Raw genomic sequence first — 20,911 nt, forward strand, 5'->3', positions numbered from 1 at the left:
ACTAGTTAATCTATAGCACCAAAACATCAGTCAGTCACCTGTGACCTCGCCTCTTCACCTCTGTCCGAGCTACAACATGGCAGAGCTGCCTCTGTCACCTGATAAATAACAGTGAGACATTCCACATACATGCAGTCACACATGTGCTTCAAATACAGTCATGAACCATCAAGTCATCATCCAATTCCACCTGTGATCTTGTATCACCATCACTCTCTGAGCTTTGTGTTGGTTCTTCTGTCACCTGACAAATAGGACATACATGACAATAAGAATAAAATGTGGAGCTGCTTCAGTGTTTCTGTCAAATTGTGAAGATCTTGACTCGTCAGTAATGTTTGTAGGGTGAGTGCAATTTTAAAACAATTTGTGCAAACTGCACTACAAGGTGGATATTTCCAAAATCATGACTACCTCATGACATTTGGTCTCAAAAATTAACCTATGAATAAGTCAGCACCATTAGGATGAAATTATTGTATCACCAACATTTTAACGTTAGACATAATTTTAACAGCCTCTGTAAACTAATATCCTGGCTTACTCGAGGCTGCTGTTTTCTCTGACAGTTTCAATCAAAATTAGAAATGCTGCTCTGAGACTGAGAGAACTAATAGTGCTGCCTGCTGTGCAGTTAGTTTCCAAAACACGTTATTAATGGGTACATACAATTTTAGACTGATGTGGGCCAAAGCATAGCATAGCCTGTAACGTTATTATGACGGACACATTTTATGAGTTAATTTGGCTTTAAGTGACTTTCAGGTTTCTTTGAAAAATACTTTCTTATATCCAGGTTCTTCCTTTTTGCTGCCGTCCTCCTCTCCTCCTGGCAGCGCAGGCTTGCCGCTGCTAAAACTAAACAGAGCTCCCTGAAAGGCACAGCCAATCACATTGGCCATATTCGTCACATGAGGTAGGACTCCAGTAGAGAACGTAATTTAACTCTTTCTGCACCGCTGGGTGAATGAGACGCTGACAGATTTTTTTTTTTTTTTTCCTTTCTATCGGGTTAGTTTTTCTTTACTCGAAGAGATCAAATTATTGGTGGGGTCAATTCAATAATCGCTGAATATTGGTGGGGACATGTCCCTTCCGTCCATGCCAAATCTACGTCCTTGAACTACGCCATTTCCCTTTAATGCTAAACAACTGTTGCAGCTTATAAATCAATCTACTAGAATCCCTACTATTAGTTTAGACAAAGACAAAACCACATTAAAAAATTGATAATTTAATAGTAGAAACAATTAAAAAAAATTTAAAAATGTTGAAATACAAATACTGAAAGTGTAGAAAAACAGTTAAAAAAAAAACCCACAAAAAAAAAAAAAAAAAAAAACCCACAAAAAAAACAAACAAACCACAAAACAAAACTTACAATGCAAATGTTACAAGTCAAGTTTTTTTTAACAAAAACTTAAAAAAAAATTTACACTTACACCCCCTTTCATGGATATCACTTGTTAATTTGAACATGGCTCGGAACATGTGGACTTACTAAAGTCTGCATGCAGTCTCTGATGCACCGACACAAGACAAACTATGCAGTGTCACGCATCTTCAGAGCTTCTCAGGTCATTAAACAGAACTGCACCGACAGCAAATACCATGTATTCCTTTCATCTCTGCCGCGAGTACAGTGGTGAACAGACAAGGAGCAGTGACACAATAATAATCAATGACGGACAGAATGTCATCACTTGAACAAATTTGTAAAGGCTGCCAAGTTCCCACATCCCACAAGTCAGTAACTACACCTGCTCCATGACTGTAACGCTTTTTACAGGCATGTAAACAACAAAAGGTTACACAGCCTTAATGTATTGCTTGTATATGCACAGCAGAAAAAACACAAAGGCATAATTTTAGTCAGAATCTTTGTACTAAATGTCTTAAATGAAAGAAAAAAAAAATTCCCAGAGAAGAGACATCTTTCACATTATTAATCTTTTGAGTGAGAGCGCTCCTTGTATTTCTTCTGATACTCGTGGAAGAGACTGAAGGTCTTGGGAATAGGTCGAGGTCGATTCTTCTGCAGACTCGAACGCCATTTACCTATGATGTAATTAATAACCATTAGACAAAAACAACCTAATTAATAACATTTTTAAAAAGGCAGAATAAGAACTGATGTATGCTTCAGATGTAGTTGCTACCTTTTGGTTTTGTGACAGCTGTTGCAGCACTCTGCTTTTTCTCTGGCTCTTCTGGAAAGACAGATTCAAAAATTCCTTAAAATAAATTTTGTTACATTTTTTTTTTAATTTGTCTAATGCATTCATTCAATTTGAGAAAATTCAAATTTTACATATTTAATGCATTGTGCCATTCAGTCAAAGGTCAAAGTAATAACACAGCTTTATAGAACCATTTAAAACTTTCCTACACTCGTGACCTCATCCTTTGATCATCCGTCTCAAAGAAAAAGAAAAAACAAACAGTACTTTCCAGTTCCCATGTTTACCACCACTTTAATCTGCAAACACCAGTATCCCACTCCAACTATGACCCATCGAGGAGCAGAGATGTCATTAGTCTTTTCTGGGTCAATTTATGTTGAATGTCCCTGCTTTATGTAGACACTCCAACAATATGTTTGCCAATCACCCTTCTAACATGCAATAAAAACAACAAACAAAACAACAACAACAAAAAACTAATTTTTAAAGAATAAATATTTTTAGTAGATGATTGGTGCTTTGGAACTTTTAGCTTCATAAATTTGGATCTTTACCAAAAAGAATGGGTCTGCATCATCTGGAGAGATCACAATTTTTACCAAAATAAACCAAAAATCAGCCTTCTGTGATCCATTGTTTTCAATAGATAATAATAATAATTAGGGATGCAACGATACCAATTTTTTCAAATCGATACGATACCGATACTTGGATCTGAGTACTTGCCGATACAGAGTACAAAAAACGATACTTCTACCACACACACACACACACACACACACACACAAATGCAATGAATTGGAAGACAGGTTTTATCATATTCCCTGCCGATAAAAAATAAAATCTTAATAAAAATGACCACAAAAAAATTTCAAGTGAAAAATAAGCACTTCTGTTAAATTATTGCAGAGTCTCCACATTGTAATTTTACAAAATATCACTGAACTATTGGCACTGTCTCGAGCTTTCAGAATAATAAATAAACACTTCTATTTGGAATAAAATAAATACAAATTAGGTTTGCAAATAAATTAAACTTTTAAATTATTGCAGAGTGTCCATATTGTAAACAAACAAACAAAATAATTATTATAAAATAAATAAAATAATAGCCCCCCAAGTGGCCAATCTAAAAAACTACAACAGAAATGACAAGCCACCCTCTGATTAATGAAATAAGTTGGTATCGGTCCATGGTATCGGTTAACTTTTACGAGTACACACACACACATTTTACAGTATCGGCCCCGATACCAGTATCGGTACATCCCTAATAATAATAATAAGAAAAAAAAAATAGCCAATCAACTTTATTGTGGGCAATATGAGAATAACGGTACCCCCTCTATCTATGGCATTTACCTGAAATGGGATTGGTGGATTGCTTCTTGCCACTGGATCCATCTTTGAGGTCAAAGTTACTGGGTAGAACACTGAACTTCAAGACTATGTGCTCCTGGCAAGGTTTGACATTTTGGCATTCACTTTTAGAGGAACATCTCTTATTATCAGCGGTGATATCCTTCTTCTCCTCTCCAAGCGTCTTCAGACTCCGGGATTCCTTAGTTTCATCTCGTTTCATCAAGATACCCCCGGCAACAGAGTAAGAACGGTGTTTACGTTTTTTTTTGTGGCTAGCTTTAGTCTGTTGAAAACTTCTCCACCATTTGTCATGAATTAGCTGTTTTACTGAATAATTCCTGTTGTACACCATGTCACTGGACTTGCTACTCAAAGGGTTGAGATTGACAGTAAGAACTTCTGGAGGCCTCAGGTGTGCTGACTTAGATGCACCCTTTACAAAACGGGGATGGGCTTTTCTGCGGCCAGTTAAAGCACACTTGTCTTGTTGAGTTGAGCCAAACAGCACCAGTTCTGCAGTTCTTTTTGAGTCTATATTGAGAGCTTCAGCTTCAACAGCAGGCTCCTTTTCACACTTTGAAACATCATCAAGGGCATTTTCTAAATTAAGATCAACCGGTGAGTTGGATTTCTTTGATTCCTTTTGGGGTGGACCAAATTCATCATCCCATTCGAGTCTCTTGTGTTTTCTTTTGATTTTTTTATGCTTGACAGATACTTTAAAGTCACCTTCAGCACAGATTTGAGATTGCTCTTTGGTTTCCAAAGGTGACACTGGCACATCTAAAGCTTCTTCACAATTCCTGCCATGATCCAGGATCTGGATGGCAATCTCAGTCTCAGTGCTGCAGAATTTTTCAGTTTCAGCTTTGTTAGTACTGACTGAGGCACCTGGCAGACTCGATGCTGTAGACTTTGGTTGTTCTTGTCCACACTTATCGTAAGGTTCAGACATCTTTATGGCAAGATCTGTCTTCTGGCTAAGAATTTCATTTTCACCACTGGAGAGATCTTCATCACTTATAAATAGAATACTTGAATGACTGGTATTGGCTATTTTGGAGTGGTTCTTAGAATTTTGTTCAGAAGGCGATTGAGGTTGGTCATCATCTTCAGTCAAATCTATGGTTTGACCAAGAAAGCTGCAAAGCTCAGAACCACTAAATGCAACAATTTGATCATCAGTGTTCTCCTTGTCCTTTACTGGATCCTTCCCAAACTGGTTATTGTGCTTTAGTACAACTGTTTCGCCATTATCACTGGTCTTTTTTAACCCTTTTCCAAACTTTTGTTCTTTCTGGCTCTGGCATTTACATTCATAAGATGTACTTGATCCCATAGTCATTTCCAACAGCTTTGTAAGACAGCAAAGCGACTGACTTATGCCAATTTCCACAGTTTCCAATTTTGATTCCCACAATGTGGACTCTGTATTATCAGGTGTCTCACTCTCCGTGGAACTACTTACGACCCTCTCTGCATCCATACTTTGTGGCATCTCATTTTCTATTTGCTCATGGTAACGTCTGGCTTCTTCTGGAGGCATAACTTGGATTTTCAGGGACAAACATGGGTCACTGGCACCATCTGTCTGATTAGGGGAGGGAGTTTGAATTGAGGGGGGTTTGAGTGTGGTGGCTTCTTTTCCTTCATTTGAATCAACAGGTTCAAAATGTGTTGATGGCAAGATCTTGCTTGGCTCTTTACTCGTAATTGCAGGATCACTGTTGTTGATGTGCAGCTGATCTTTCTGGCCATCACTCTCAAGCAATGAAGTGTGATGTTTCAGAGACAATGGGAAACCAAATTCTTTGTCTATTTCATGCAACTGCTCATTTAGATTTAACCATGATGATTTGTAAGGCGATTCTGAAAATACTTCATTGTCTTTGAGGACATGGTAGCTTTCCATTTGCTCCTTAAAATTGCCATCTACCTGCAACAGTACAACAGAGTTGGCTGTTAAATATTTTTGGCAGAATTCTTTAACTTCTAAAACCTTGAGAAAGCCTACCTTGCATGAGTACATTTGCAATGTTTCACGTTTTCCCTCCCAAAACAGGTCTATAATTTTTTGTGCAGTGTGTAATTCTTTCAAATCGCTGAGCTCTTTCTGATTCTTTTCTACATCTTTTATCAACTGTGTTAGTGTCAATAATGTCCATGGGAATGTTGGGAGTGCGGAAAGATCAGAAACGGGTGATGTTGAAAGTGTCTGGATCCCACTTTGGTCTTCAGGAGAATTTTGGCATACTGATTCTTGGGATGGAATTGAATTTTGAACATTAACATCCAGTTCAGGTTGTTTCCCTGTGTTTTGTGTCCCTGACTCTGAAGATGGCAGTGTTTTGTTAATTGCTGTGGTATCTAAAACAAAAGTTTTCTCAGGGTTGTTTAAAGAGTCTCCTGCTGTGGAATCACAAGAAGCATGGTCATTGTGAAGCTGACCTTCCAGGGATGGCAGTGGTTGTACAACAGCAACAGCTTTGGTGCTGGCATTTCCAGGTGATGAGTGAATGGAGCTGTCATTTAACTGGACTGATGGCAGCGTCTCAAAACTGCTTGCTACTGATGATTGTGTCTTGCTGTCAACAGATTCCGGCAGCAGGGATGAACCAAGCAACAATTTCATTAAGCTACAGATCTTTTTAGGATGAATTTCCTCACTTGGGCTTCTTTCATTTCCTGCAGCAGATTTGTGGAAACCGTTAGGTACATAGGTTTGCTGATGGGGTGTACTTACAGCGTGCTGTGTTCTTGACATTACATTTTGAGTGCTTTGAGGTAAAGACTGCCCAGAATGGCCGGGTAATAACTCGATGGAATTCAAGTTAATATAATTTTTAGGGGTAGCCGAAGTCCCAGGTTGAATATTAGATTGATTAGACAAGATCGTTGTGGTCGTTCTGGCATACTGCTGCTGTCTGTGATTTGAATAGCTGTACGGTGGAGGAGGAGGACGACAACCATCAGACCCAGGAGTGCATGAATTATTTAAACTATCTGCACTTAATGAGTGCCTGATCACTTTCTGTTGTTTATAAGTTTTTATCTGATGCCCTCTCATTTTTGCAGAGTGATTGATATTTTCATACTTTTTATAAAAATTTGAGTTACTGTAGGTGGCAGTCTTGATCCCATTGTTGTTTCTTAATTGGTGCTGAGCCGAGTGTTGCTGAGTTTTGTGGCTGGTGCTGGAGAAGTAAGAATTCTGTGCACTTGATGGTGGATATGTTGCAATGTTATTGTTTCCTGAAGTCTGAGAGGTTCCCATATTGTAACTCTGTGAGTTGACAGGAGAGAATCCATGCTGAGTGCCGCTTTGTCGTTGAACCTGATTGTTCGGAACAAGGTACATAGTCTGTTCAGAGCCAGACATCATAGTGCTGGTACATAAACCACGTTCAGGTGGAAATGAGGTAGTTGGTGTAGTGTACGCTGAAATGGGTTTTGTCAAGTCTCCATTCACATTCTGTTGCATGCCCTGCTGAACATTGGCATGCTGGATATTAGTCACAGTTCTATCCTGTGTTCCAATCATTTGTCTCTCATTAACAACAGGTGACTCTTTCCAATGAGTGGACATGCCTTGCTGGGGATATGTAGTGTTTGAGTTCATCTGGTTAGGTGGACTCTGAGTTGATGAATTCTGATTACAGTCTTGCAGAGTGGGAATCTGAAATCCAGATGCTGGCAAAGATGGGTTTCCACTTTGCTTATTAGCTGATACATTTTGAATATAGTTAAAGAACATACCAGAAAAATAACTATTTTTATTGCCTCCACCATTCTGCTGAGAAGAAACCTCCTGATAAGTTCCTGCAGAAGTCTGCAAATTTGACATTTGTCTGTTAGAATAAGCTCCATTGTGCAAAGGGAAATGTTCAGCGTGTACATTTTGCACTCCTAGGTTTCTTGCTTGATAGTGAATGGTTTGATTTGGAGTCCAAGATTGCAGATTTGTTGTTCCATCATGGGCATGATAAGGAGCAGCTTGCGAGGGCTGAGAGGCTTGTCTAATCTGCTGGTGTTGTCCATTCATCAATGTGCAGGACTGCATCTTCTTCCTCCGTTAAGGTTTGTAGTGGGTTCAAATGGGAATGATCCTGAAAAAGGATAAAAAATAAATAAATACAATAACAAAAAAATTAAAAATCTATTAACGGCAGTAAATAAATTTAAATTACAAAACTGCACCAGAACCCATATTTACTGTACTTAATGATTTAAATACACGCCCTCTTCCATAACTGGCCATTGACAGCTAGAAGAAAAAAAAAAAACAAAAGAAAACAAACACGTCTCTAACCAATTATCAGCAATAGAAGCATTGACCAGAAGTACAATAAATAAAACAGGATAGTTGTTTGTGCAAACATGGCTTTTTGCACAAACAAGTGTTCTTCCAACCTTTTCTTTTAAAAAAAAAAAAGCCTTTAAAATGAAACCCAAACATGAGTTGAAATTAAGGCATTTTAAGGAAAACTACATTAGTTTGAAGATAACGCATTACCAGCTCTATCTGATGCTCACATCAACAGCTACTCTAGATCTCAAAAATGTATTTATAATCTCAAAGTATGTCACAATTCTGCTGAGGGCATTTAAATAATGTTATACAGTTAAGTACACCCTTCAGTCCCCCAACTATAAGGGAGAAAGACACTCCTCAGCCTCTCCAGGAAGGTCTATACTATTGTACTGGAAAAGAGAGTTTGTACATTAGTGGAAACTCAAATATAGGAGGAATACAGTTTTCATTCTGGCCGCAGAATGCAGGACCAGTGCATTATCCTTGAGAATATTCAAGTGCACATGGAAGTTTGCCAGACCAGTCTACATGTAGACATTGAGAAGGGCATAACCTAGTTTCTAGACACTTTCAGCAAAGAATAAGGAAGGTATAGCATATGGTTTAAAGTTGCAAATAATACACCAAATTAGGGCTGCACGATTAATCGTTAGAAAATCGCGATCTCAATTCATACTTATGTGCGATCTCATTTCCAAATGACAACGATTAAAAAAAAAAAAAAAAAAAAAAAAAAGACGACGATTGTACCGCATTTTGATCCGGGACGTAATCTGCATGAAAACAAGCGCTCACTCTTCCTGCTCAACAAATGACAAGGGCGGAGCCTTATACCACATGATACAAAAGCTGGCTGCTAAAATTGGCAGGGAAAAAAATAACAAAAACAACGGAGAGCACGTCAGGGATGACGAGAAAGTGACCGGAGAAAATCCGTCCCGGACAACCGCCCACACATCAATAACGGGAACCTTATACAGCGCTTCCCCATACCCGTCGAACTCCCGCAGGCACAAAGAAATTACGGAGGCTATTACTTATCACCTGACTCCCATCAACACTGTGCAAAACGAGGGATTTAGGAAAATGATCAACACCCTAGACAAACGCTGCACAGTGCCGTCCCACAACTATTTTTCTATTGTTGCACTACCTGCTCTATACACGCAGTGTCGAGCAACGGTGGAGACCGCAGATTAAATAAAACTTTATTAATCCCCTGGGAGGGTTTCCACACAGCTGAATAAACTTCAAACAGAAAACTGATTAAACAGAAGTGTGGGATGGTCGAAAATTTACGCCAGCATCCGGTTATATTTTAGATAGCAAGAAACAGACAGCAGAGTTTCACTCCAACGAGAGAGCTAGTGACGCAATTCTGAAGGCTAGACCGTCCCATTACACAGTTGCTCACTTCCGGAAGTATATGTATACCCCCCTCCTTCGAATGTCTCCCTAATTCTGAGGTCTCAAGGTTGGCAAATATGCTGTATGCTAAGCCTGGTCAAGGATGCATACAATTTCTCCTCCATAACCCCACTTGGTAGGTCAGACAGACTCCTAGTATGACCACTGGGAGTATTAGGAGGTGGTTGGAGAAGGCCTTAGCGGAACAGACTGGGAGACACTCTGGTTAGAACATCAAACATCGGTTTACTGAGTGCATCACAGACTACATAACTTTCTACACAGACTGCATTGTCCCAGCCCAGACTGTCCATTGTTACCCAAGTAAGACGTTTTAGTGTAGTAAAAATGGGGATGGGTACCCGTTAGGGCTGGGCCATATCATACCGTTCATGGTAATACCGGTATAATGTTGGGCAACGACAAGAAAATGAAATATCGTGATAGAATATGGGTAAAACGCGCATGCGCAGTGCCTTTGGTTTCATATGCACATGGCGAAAAAGGCACGGCGGCGACGGAGAATGACAAGGGCGAAAGCGGATCGTTGAATGAAACGGATGAACCAGAATTGGTTTGTAAAAATGCTGCAACTTCATCTGCATGTGGCCAATAAAGCCATTCATTCATTCAAAAGGACATAACAGGAAATGAACCAAGGTTGAGTTCAACTGTCTAGGAAAAGTGGGGTAAGAGTAAGACACAGGAAGTGGGACAAAGTGGACTGGGTTAAAAACACCACTGCACTTTACAGGAAGAGACAGAGTCGTCTCCTGTTGTGGCCAGTGCCATCCCCTATAACTCCTTTTCCATTAGTACTGTTGATAATAATAGATTGCTTGGTATACATTGGAGTTAGAGAGACTGCAGAGTTTGTGAATATTTGCAACATTATACTATGGCGACTGTTAGGGGGTAAGAATACATATAGAAAAATAGTCTTGGATTATGAACAAAGGGCTGGGGTGCAGGGCAGAAGAACTGCCAGCACCCACCCCCAGACAGGAAGCCACAGGTACAAGCCTGGAGGAGGGCAACCCCAGGGTGAACAATAGAGAGAGCAGTGGAAGACTATGGAGGAGGGGTGCCAAAGGGCAGCCCCCCACCCACTTACGCTATAAAGGTGTGTGTGTGTGTGTGTCATGGGGGTGCGTTTGTGTGACCTCCTGCTCACCAAAGGATCATAAAAGCAGGAAGCTTACAGCACAAGAAACAGATCTTTCAGGTAGGATATATCTACAATAAAAACCCCCTAAGCCTCCCCCAGCACCAAATTGACTGGAGAGGTGGTCAGAGACAAAGGAATGTCTTTGATCCTTGAACCAAGACTTTACAAATTTAAGAAACACAATGACAACATTCAACAATTTGACTCTAACATGAACCCTTGGGGAACATGCTGTTTTTTGCAACCATTTCCCCATTGCTGGGTTTCAAAAATGGCGGTATTGATTTTCGTGGACGAGACCTTCTCACGACTCATCAAGTGATGCTACTATCCAGGCAATCGGTCACATGCAGTCTGATGACGTCACATTTTAGCTGTGGCTGTCACGCGAATGTGATTTTTTCGTTTTTATGGGGAGATTTTTTGTAATGGTATAAACAATGAGAGGTGGTGGATTGGCCAGATGCTGGTCGATGTGTTAAAATAACTCAGTTGTTTGGTGGTGGCTACGGCGGAGCTTCCACAGAGGCCAGCAGGTGGATGAGGGGAAGGGGAGGCAGGAGGAGAGACCCGAGGCGGCCGCCGGTCCGAGTGTCAGGTGAACTGAACTTCAGGTAAGAAGTTATGACCTGCAGTCTATCTGGGTCACATAAACCAAGTTTAGGTGGAGTTTATTTTCGTTATGCTGACTTCTCAGTCAGTTACAATAACTCGTACTGCGTGCTAGCTAGCATGACGGAGTTTATATACAGCTGGGTGGTGCTATGATGTTACTGATAGTGAACTTTATTTTATTCATAAGGTTAGTAGAGTTGCCAACCGTCCCATAAGAAAACAGAATCGTCTCGTATTCAGAGAAAATATTACGCGTTTCGTATTGAGCTGAAAAGGAACACAGTTTGTCCCGGACTTCAGCTACAATGGAAAAAGACACAAAGCTGGAGTTTACGCTGCACAGCTGCCTCTTCTTCTCTCATTCTCTCCCCCTCCTTCTCCTGTTGCTACATCAATCATGAAACTGATCAATTATCAGCTTTTCTATCTTGTTTGTTTATCGCCCACTTTGCGCCAGAAAGAGGAAACTGGCGGATGTCGTGCTAAACAACAGCAGCACGTTTAAGCTTGATCAGCTGTTGTTAGAATTTATTAATTATTAACTTGAGTTGAAGGGAAGTTATGAACTGTTTCTGAGAGACAAATAATACCAGGATGCTTTTCTGTGTAGCTGACAGCTAGTAACTGTGCAGGGGCGGGTTTAGCTGGGTTTGCCAGGGGGCCAGGTAGGACATTAACAGGGAAAGGGGGGCACAAAGAAATACTTTTCTCAATTATTCTCATATAAAATGTCTAGCTTTTATTAAATAATTATCTGAATCTTACAACCAAAGTTTTTATCTGATGTAGCATGTATGGAAATCATACATATACCAACAGGACAGCGTACATCACTGTCACCACAGCGTTTGTTTTCATTCAAAGGTTTTATGGCTTTAATACCTGGTGGGCCGCTCTGTAGTCAAAACACCCGGGCCGATTTTTGTCCCAGTCCAGCCCTGGGCACGACACGCAGTGAATTAATCTGAGAATGTGCATTAAAAAAAAATTTATGCCGCTTCTTAATGACAGTATCTAACAACCCCAACTACCAGATTCAGTTTGTAATTGGCTAAAAATAAGTGTAACTGTCTTCAGAACATTATCGACTGTATTTGGCTCAACGTATCTGTGTGAGCAGATTTTCTCTCACATGAGTCCTCAGGTAGCTGCCTGAATGCTGGACACTGAGACCTGTGTCTCTGAGTGGGAGACCAGAGATCACATTAACATGTGTATCCCTGTTTTAACCAACATGCCATATTGCCTTATTTTTCTTATCATTGTTGTGAGGGGATCATAAATAGCATTTGCATTTTATGTTGTACAGTTCATTTGCTGTCTTTTTTTGTTTCAAAATAGCTGATAACTATTCACTGATAGCTGCCAACATCTGCGAACAAATTCTACAAAGTGGTTCTATATAGTGTGTAACTGTTAATATAGAGCGTTATTAAATTTATTGCTAATGCAATCATATGGCACATTGACTTCCAAGGAAATTTTAGATGGCACATAAGGTTGCCTACCCCTGTACTAATGTACTAATGAAAAAGGGGCTTAATTGTTGCATGCTGGGGCAGCAGGTCAGACTCTCACAATGCTAGTAATATAACCAGGATGGAGCTGGACACCCTTAAGGTGCTGTCGGAGAAGCGGTTGTTGTCCAAGATAAAGACCCACTCCATGACGTGCCAGCTACTCACAGGAGCACGTTCAGTGAAAGACTAAGATTACCCAAATGCACCAGTGAACGACAAATGAAATCATTCCTACTTGTGGCCATCTCCCTGTGCAATTCCCTCCATCTAATACACAGTGCAGTAGTTACACCCTTTGGACATTCTCTATGGTCAAAAACACACATTTTTACAGTTCACAGTAAAATGTTAAACATATATAGTTATTCCCTGTAATATCTGTATTTATTAATTTATATGTATTTGTATTTATAGAGATATTGCTTATATTTCATAATTTTAATACATTGTATTATTTAATTTAGTTCAGTCTATTAGTGTTCCTATTGTCTTGGAGCATAATAACAATGCTATAATATAAATTTTATTCAAATATCATCTATAAAATCTTCAGCCCACTATCTCGTTAGAAATACACAGCACCAGCCAAACATGCCTCTTAATTGCACCAGATCTTTCCTGGAAAAGCCTCTTCCTGCATATCTAATAACCTTACTAATGCTTGCTGCAGGTCAATGGGAGCCAGCTGTTTAGTGCTCAGGGATCCATTCGCTATATTGTCAGACCCTGAAAACCATTGATGTGAAGAGTTCTTTGTTATGTGATAAGAGGGACTGTACAATGTGGTAGCATAGCAACATATCAATTATAGAAATGGAAACCATCTTGCAACAACATGCATTTTTATCCTTTGAAAAAAGATGAAAGTGTTTATTAGTGTTTGGACATAATGTTCAATCCAAGGCTTTCGGGTATCCTTATGATTCTTTGTTGTAGTTTTCCATCATGATGGTAAGGTGCTTTTTCCAGGTTTCTCAAGCTACAAATATGAAGAGTACCTTTTAAAATGAGAAATATAAATTTATGTTAAGAACCCTTGAGTTTGTTTGATCCATGTACAGCAGCTGTCTGGGACTAGATTTATTAAAAATAGTAAAGAAAAGGTTTTATTTCGTTTTATTTAAGGAATGTTTTCCTTTTTCAACCTCAATGTGTGAACACTGCTGGTCTTTTGGCACTTCAAACAAAAGAGGATCTTTAAATTATTACACAGGGCTAATTGTACCAATACATTAATTATCATTTGTAACTTTAAGATTTTCGTTCATTTTTAAAATAGCAAATGGATTGGTTTTTATGTAGCTCGTTTCTAATCCATGCGATACAACATGCCCCATTCAGCTATGATCGATAACTGCAGATATCAGCTGGATCCATCGGAGACCAATTTGACAGTATCTAACAACCCCAACTACCAGATTCAGTTTGTAATTGGCTAAAAATAAGTGTAACTGTCTTCAACTGTCTTCTTATTGCTAATGCAATCATATGGCACATTGACTTCCGAGGAAATTTTAGATAGCACATAAGGTTGCCTACCCCTGTACTAATGTACTAATGAAAAAGGGGCTTAATTGTTGCATGCTGGGGCAGCAGGTCAGACTCTCACAATGCTAGTAATATAACCGGGATGGAGCTGGACACCCTTAAGGTGCTGTCGGAGAAGCGGTTGTTGTCCAAGATAAAGACCCACTCCGTGACGTGCCAGCTACTCACAGGAGCACGTTCAGTGAAAGACTAAGATTACCCAAATGCACCAGTGAACGACAAATGAAATCATTCCTACTTGTGGCCATCTCCCTGTGCAATTCCCTCCATCTAATACACAGTGCAGTAGTTACACCCTTTGGACATTCTCTATGGTCAAAAACACACATTTTTACAGTTCACAGTAAAATGTTAAACATATATAGTTATTCCCTGTAATATCTGTATTTATTAATTTATATGTATTTGTATTTATAGAGATATTGCTTATATTTCATAATTTTAATACATTGTATTATTTAATTTAGTTCAGTCTATTAGTGTTCCTATTGTCTTGGAGCATAATAACAATGCTATAATATAAATTTTATTCAAATATCATCTATAAAATCTTCAGCCCACTATCTCGTTAGAAATACACAGCACCAGCCAAACATGCCTCTTAATTGCACCAGATCTTTCCTGGAAAGGCCTCTTCCTGCACATCTAATAACCTTACTAATGCTTGCTGCAGGTCAATGGGATCCAGCTGTTTAGTGCTCAGGGATCCAGCTCTTTGTTGTCAGACCCTGAAAACCATTGATGTGAAGAGTTCTCTGTTCTGCGATAAGAGGGACCGTACAATGTGGTAGCATAGCAACATATCAATTATAGAAATGGAAACCATCTTGTAACAACATGCATTTTTATGCTTTGAAAAAAAGATGTGTTCCAATCCAAGGCTTTCGGGTATCCTTGTGATTCTTTGTTGTAGTTTTCCATCATGATGGTGAGGTGCTTTTTCCAGGCTTCTCAAGCTACAAATATGAAGAGTACCTTTTAAAATAAGAAATATAAATTTATGTTAAGAACCCTTGAGTTTGTTTGATCCATGTACAGCAGCTGTCTGGGACTAGATTGAGGTTGAAAAAGGAAAACATTCCTTAAATAAAACCTTTTCTTTCGTTTTATTTAAGGAATGTTTTCCTTTTTCAACCTCAATGTGTGAACACTGCTGGTCTTTTGGCACTTCAAACAAAAGAGGGCTAATTGTACCAATACATTAATTATCATTTGTAACTTTAAGATTTTCATTCATTTTTAAAATAGCAAATGGATTGGTTTTTATGTAGCTCGTTTCTAATCCATGCGATACAACATGCCCCATTCAGCTATGATCGATAACTGCAGATATCAGCTGGATCCATCGGGGACCAATTTGGGGTTTGTAGCTTGCTCAAGGATCGTTGGCATGGAGACTGAGGCCGTGTCCACACTAATGCGTTTTCGTTTGAAAATGCATCTTTTTCTCTACGTTTTGGCCTTCCGTCCACACTGAGACGGCGTTTTCGGTCAAGGAAAGTGCAGCGTTTTGAAAACGCTCTCCAAAGCAGATACAGCGGGTCAGCTGGAGGCGCAGTCGAAGATTGCAGCCGTCCCAGATCAGATGTACACACTGAAACACTTTCCCATGTTGCTTGTCTGTGTTTATTGTGCTATGGTGTGTTGATATCTGTGCATTCCTGTATTATCCTTTTGTGTTACACATTTCAATGTTTTTTTCCTCACTACCTAGCTTGACCTGTCTCCCCAATGTGATGTTTGTGTGTTGTGTGTACGGTCGGCAAGGTCTGTCATCTCGGTTGTGACCTGCAACTGACAAATAAAGGCCATCTCATCTCATACATTTGAAAACGCTGTTTTCACGTCGCAGTGTGGACAGCGGACCCGGAGCCTTTTCGAAAACGATGACACAATTTAGTCATGTGATGCAGTCATGTGACCAATTAAACTAAGATAGCAGAGGGCATTATACAGCAGTTGTTTTGTTTGCTCTCAATTTTGACAGCCCTATTAAAGATTAATATCAGTTTGTACATGCTCCAGATAGCTTTTCTTCAAATTCTTTCATTCTCACTCGCTTTTGCAACTTTGTACGTTACTCGCAGCAACAACTCCACCTCATTGTTAGTCCATTTAAAAAACTCTCTGCTTTTCCTCAACAATATTGCCGCCGGAAAGTAAATAAATGGTAGACAGAAATTAGGTAGTTGGAATAGTCTTGTGTGTGCAGTACTGCAACGTAAGCATTGTTGCGACTTTCATCCGTAAATAAAGCCGCGGCCGGCTGAGTTGGTTGTGTCCCTGTGACGCGCCTCCAATAATCCATAAAGAGTCGTACTTGTACTTTGCGCATTTATTTTAAGAACAAAACAAAAACCAAACATTTGCGCTTTCAATCAATTTACAAATAGCGCATGGATTAACTGGTGTGCCAAAAAAAAAAAAAAGACGGACAACAGAAAAGTTTGCCCACAAACCACTCACCCAACAACACTGCTGCGAACACCGACATCAGGTAAATAGACTGACCACACCCACATGCCATCACCTGAGACGCAGGTAAAGCTATACGCCTGTGCCACCATAACAAAAAGGCAAAACATAAACATTGACTTTGGCTCTTAAAAGCATTTTCGGCTGTTTCAATGTGGACGCACAACTCTGAAAACGACTGAAAACATTAGTGTGGACGTGGAGCGTTTTCAGACAAAAACGCCTCCTGGCTGCATTTTAACATAGCTGTTGTTGTTTCAGCAAGTTTTAGAACTAAATCTCAAAAGAAGTCCAGTTGTCTTCTTTTTTTTCCCCCCTCAAGGTCTTGCAACAATCTTTGACTCACCATCAGCTGTTAGAACTGCAGAAGCCTTTATATTAAGAGGTAAAACATTTTCAAGAACTTCAAAAGGAGTCCTTCAACTCAAGCACTTACAACTACCATGACTTGGATGACTGAGAGCATGCATTGGTTACTAAACAAAACAACTGCTGCACACATTTTATGTCACAGTATTTTTTGCTCCTTCTGTCGGACAACATTTGGACGTCCTTAACTCTGAAGTGTAACAAAACTATGGGAATTAAAACAACTGATAACCAGAGCTTTTGAATCAGGAGTCCTTCAACACAGTACATCACCCACTCGCACTGAAGTGCCAAGACACTGATAACACAGAGATTGTGTGCTCCCAGGAGACAGAGCGAAAAAGGTCCCACAACAACCTGCTACATTTCCCAGTGGCCCTAAAACCATTGGAACAAAGACAAAGCTAGATGTCGTCAACATTAAAAGAATGGGTGCAAATTAACACCCATACTTTTACAATTATTTACTAGTAAATAATACTAGGCAGTGGCTTACATTCCCCCTTACCACCAGTTTTTAATGATACCATCCTCATGAACTAGCAAAGGTACAGAGGATTGACCAGAGCCACACATATACACCAACAAACTGTTCATGATACACGTGGAAGAGAAATCGTCACTTGGACAACATGGGTTCACCGATTCAGGTCACTATGCAAATAAAAAGCAAATTGAATAGTTTTTACTGCTCTTAGGTTTAATGATGCTTTTGTTCCATACATTGTGTCTCATGGTGCTCTCAGAACAGATGCATATTAGGAGTGTGTTGAATATTTTAGGAGTAGATACACTTTGTATATCCATGTTGACCTTCATCAGTTTTTTGCATTCAAAGTATAATCTAATCTAATATAATAATATCCTTGACCCATTTATTTGTGTGAATAATATTACAATTTACTAATCTTTAATTAGTTAGTGTGTTTATTTCTAAAGGTATGTATACAGCTCGGTTATACCGCAAGATCATAATTTCATATCTTAAGGTAAAGGTTATTAAAACACAGGAAGATCACACGCATAATACCAATGCACTCTTCATTTTAGGTCAAATAGCTGCCTCATATATTTAATTAATGTTGCATTTATCTCACAACTAAGAGTCTTTTGAACACAAGTATATTAAGGTTTGAGCACTTCAACCAGTTTCTGACCAGTGTGCACATAAATCAACACAGAATTCTTAGTGATCCATTATACATCCTGTACTGGGCACCATTAGGAAGAAGGCATAGAGTGTGGCAGTACAAACTAAATGGGTTAAAGAAGGCTTTTGTCCCTCTACCCAACAGAATCAAAGAGAGCCTAAAATAAGCTGACACATAGATTTATAGAACTGAAGTCAAATTTCCCAGTGAGAACAATAAAGTATCAATCAAGATCCTTAATATTATAAAAACACAAGCACACATAGGCACGTTAACAAATCTGCATGCATAAAGTAGGATTTGAGGTTCTGAACATGCTTCCTTAAGAGGTAAATAGCTGATTCTAAACAGGCTGTTATTCAACAGACCAGGAAAAGAGTATTGTTGGTAGTGATGATGTCAAGGCTACAGAACACTCAAGCCTTCCCACTCCACACAACATCACCGTCTACATGCATGAAGGAATGACACTCCTCTCCGTATATAAGTTGCCTTTATATTTTGACGGTACCTGGAGTATCGGCCTGTGTTTACTTGGTATCAGGTCAATACAGGAAAAATAATTATGGCAAAGCACAGCAAGCATCATCATCAAATGTTCTTGCTCTGTGGTGACTGGTTATCTGAAGAGGTTAGAAAATAATGCATTTTTAGCAGTTAATATCCTGAGAAAGGTAGCTGGGGTTAACTTGTGCAAACACAAATTTTATTTTTAATGTAATTTTACGAACAACATTTATTTCCCTCCACAGAGCAATAGTGAATGATCAGGGGTTTGCCATCAGTGATCAGAGAGTGGCTCGGAGACCATAAAACATCATTTTCAGACATTGACTGGCTACCTGGCTACAGGTGTGCAATTGAGAGCTTGCTGACGAGCTGCATCACAGTTTGGTACGGAAGCTGCTCTGCCAGCAGCCGTAAAGCACTACAGAGGGTGGTGAAGGCAGCAGAGCACATCACTGGCACGAGGCTTCCTGCCATTCAGGACATTTACCTCCAGCGATGCCTCCGTAAAGCACACAGCATCATCAAGGACCACAGCCACCCAGCACATCAGCTGTTCTCCTTGTTACCATCTGGCAGACGTTACAGGAGTCTGTCTGCTCGGACTACAAGACTTAAAAACAGTTTTTACCACCAAGCCATACGACACCTCAACCACAACACTTAAACACACACACAACACAGCACTCAGAAGCTACCCTGCAGCTTCACAAGTACTCTATTTAATCTGCACTGGTCACTTCACTTTATTGTCACTGATATTTATATTTAAAGTGCAATACTGTAATTTTCTGCTGCTCATTCCTGTGCAATATCCCATCTACCCTCCCGTCATATTTCTTTTCAAGATTTTCTTATTTAATCACTAGTGTACATATATTTATATTTATAGATACATATATATTTAGTCATCTTTTCTCTTTTACCATGTCTCTCTAATATTTAGCTCCTTACTATTTTTATATTTTATTTTATTATATTTTCTCCTACTGTATCATGCTGCTGAGTGACTGCTGCTTGACAAACACATTTCATTGCAATGTTGACCCTGTGCTAACTTGCATATGACAAATAAAACTGAAAACTGGAAAACTACCAGAGTCCACACTTCGGGGTGTGCTGGAGATGTTAGAGCTCGTCCGACACTCCCCTTATTAAAACAAGATCTTATGCCGGGCTCACACTGTGCGATTTTTTCAGTCGCGCGATTCAGCTCCTGCTGAAACTGTACGATTGACTCGCAGAGGTTAGAAGTTCATAGGTCACGATGCAGGGTCTCACACTATACGACCCGATGCTCTGATGCGACCCGAGTGCTCACACTGTGCGTCCATAAAATTAAGGTTATAACAGAAATCCTGTCGCTCAATCTCCCTCTCTGCTCTCTGTCTTTCACTCACACGGACACGCACACCACCGCCATCAACTTTGCTAAATTGCTAATGAAAAACATTGATCAGGCAGCTGTGATTGAGCAGCAGTGTCCATCCAACTATTTTCACGGTTGTTGTGGTCGTGATATTTTTGTGAAGCCACATCGAAAAGGCTCGGATGAGCTTTCTACAAGTTGTGCCTCCATCGCTGCACTGCCGTGCTGCGCCGTCTTTTTCGCTGGCATTTGTGTTTGCGCGTGCGCAGTGTGAGAAACTGCGGCGACACCCTCAAGACGGTCGTGAAGATTTCCAACACGTTTGAAATCGACCAAGCGATTGATGATCGGGAGCTGTTAATCGCTTCTCGTTACCCCACGTATACTACTCGACGCACGATGAAGGTCAAAATCGGGCCGATCGCCAAAACGGTCGCACGACTCAAAAAGGGCCAAAAATCGCACAGTCTAGCATAACGCTGCTGAATGTAGCCCTCCAACTAAACTGGCGGCTCTCCCGACGCTTAAAAAGGTTGTGCCTTTATTTTCAATGCAAGACTTACATTTCCTAAAATCGTAAAACTCAGTAACATCCGGTTTAAACGCTGATCAGTAACGTCAGATGTTAATATTAAACTTTAATGTAGTCTATTATTCGCATCCACAGCTTCACTCATGTGTGCAGCAGCGTACACTACACAACATCTGTACTGTACTTGAGTATTTGAGCAACTGAGAAACTTACTTTTTCACGAATTCTAGCTGAGCCGCAGCGGTTTCAAATAGTCCGCATCCTCTTGGATAAAACAGCTTCTCTTTGTGGAAGTGGCGTGGCTTCCTCCATATCACATCCGGGTTTAATAAGGGAAAGTTTTAGTCCTTTTCCTGGGGTTGGGTAAACGCCATGGAGATTCAACTCTTTCGT

The 20,911-nt window shown here is 39.8% G+C and overlaps 1 protein-coding gene across 1 annotated transcript; it reads right to left on the bottom strand.

Moving 5' to 3' along the window:
* Positions 1 to 1,370: 1,370 nt before the first annotated feature.
* Positions 1,371 to 20,911, bottom strand: si:ch211-106e7.2 (uncharacterized). The gene is made up of 4 exons (XM_006795744.2): positions 20,732 to 20,911; positions 3,546 to 7,651; positions 2,160 to 2,210; positions 1,371 to 2,058 (listed from the first exon to the last, which is right to left on the bottom strand). Exons 2-4 carry the CDS (start codon positions 7,603 to 7,605, stop codon positions 1,946 to 1,948), a joined length of 4,224 nt encoding a protein of 1,407 aa, XP_006795807.2. The 5' UTR covers positions 7,606 to 7,651; positions 20,732 to 20,911; the 3' UTR covers positions 1,371 to 1,945.

This window comes from Neolamprologus brichardi, chromosome 7, assembly GCF_056152115.1.
Source record: "Neolamprologus brichardi isolate AB-2024 chromosome 7, ASM5615211v1, whole genome shotgun sequence".
Classification (NCBI taxonomy): domain Eukaryota; kingdom Metazoa; phylum Chordata; class Actinopteri; order Cichliformes; family Cichlidae; genus Neolamprologus; species Neolamprologus brichardi.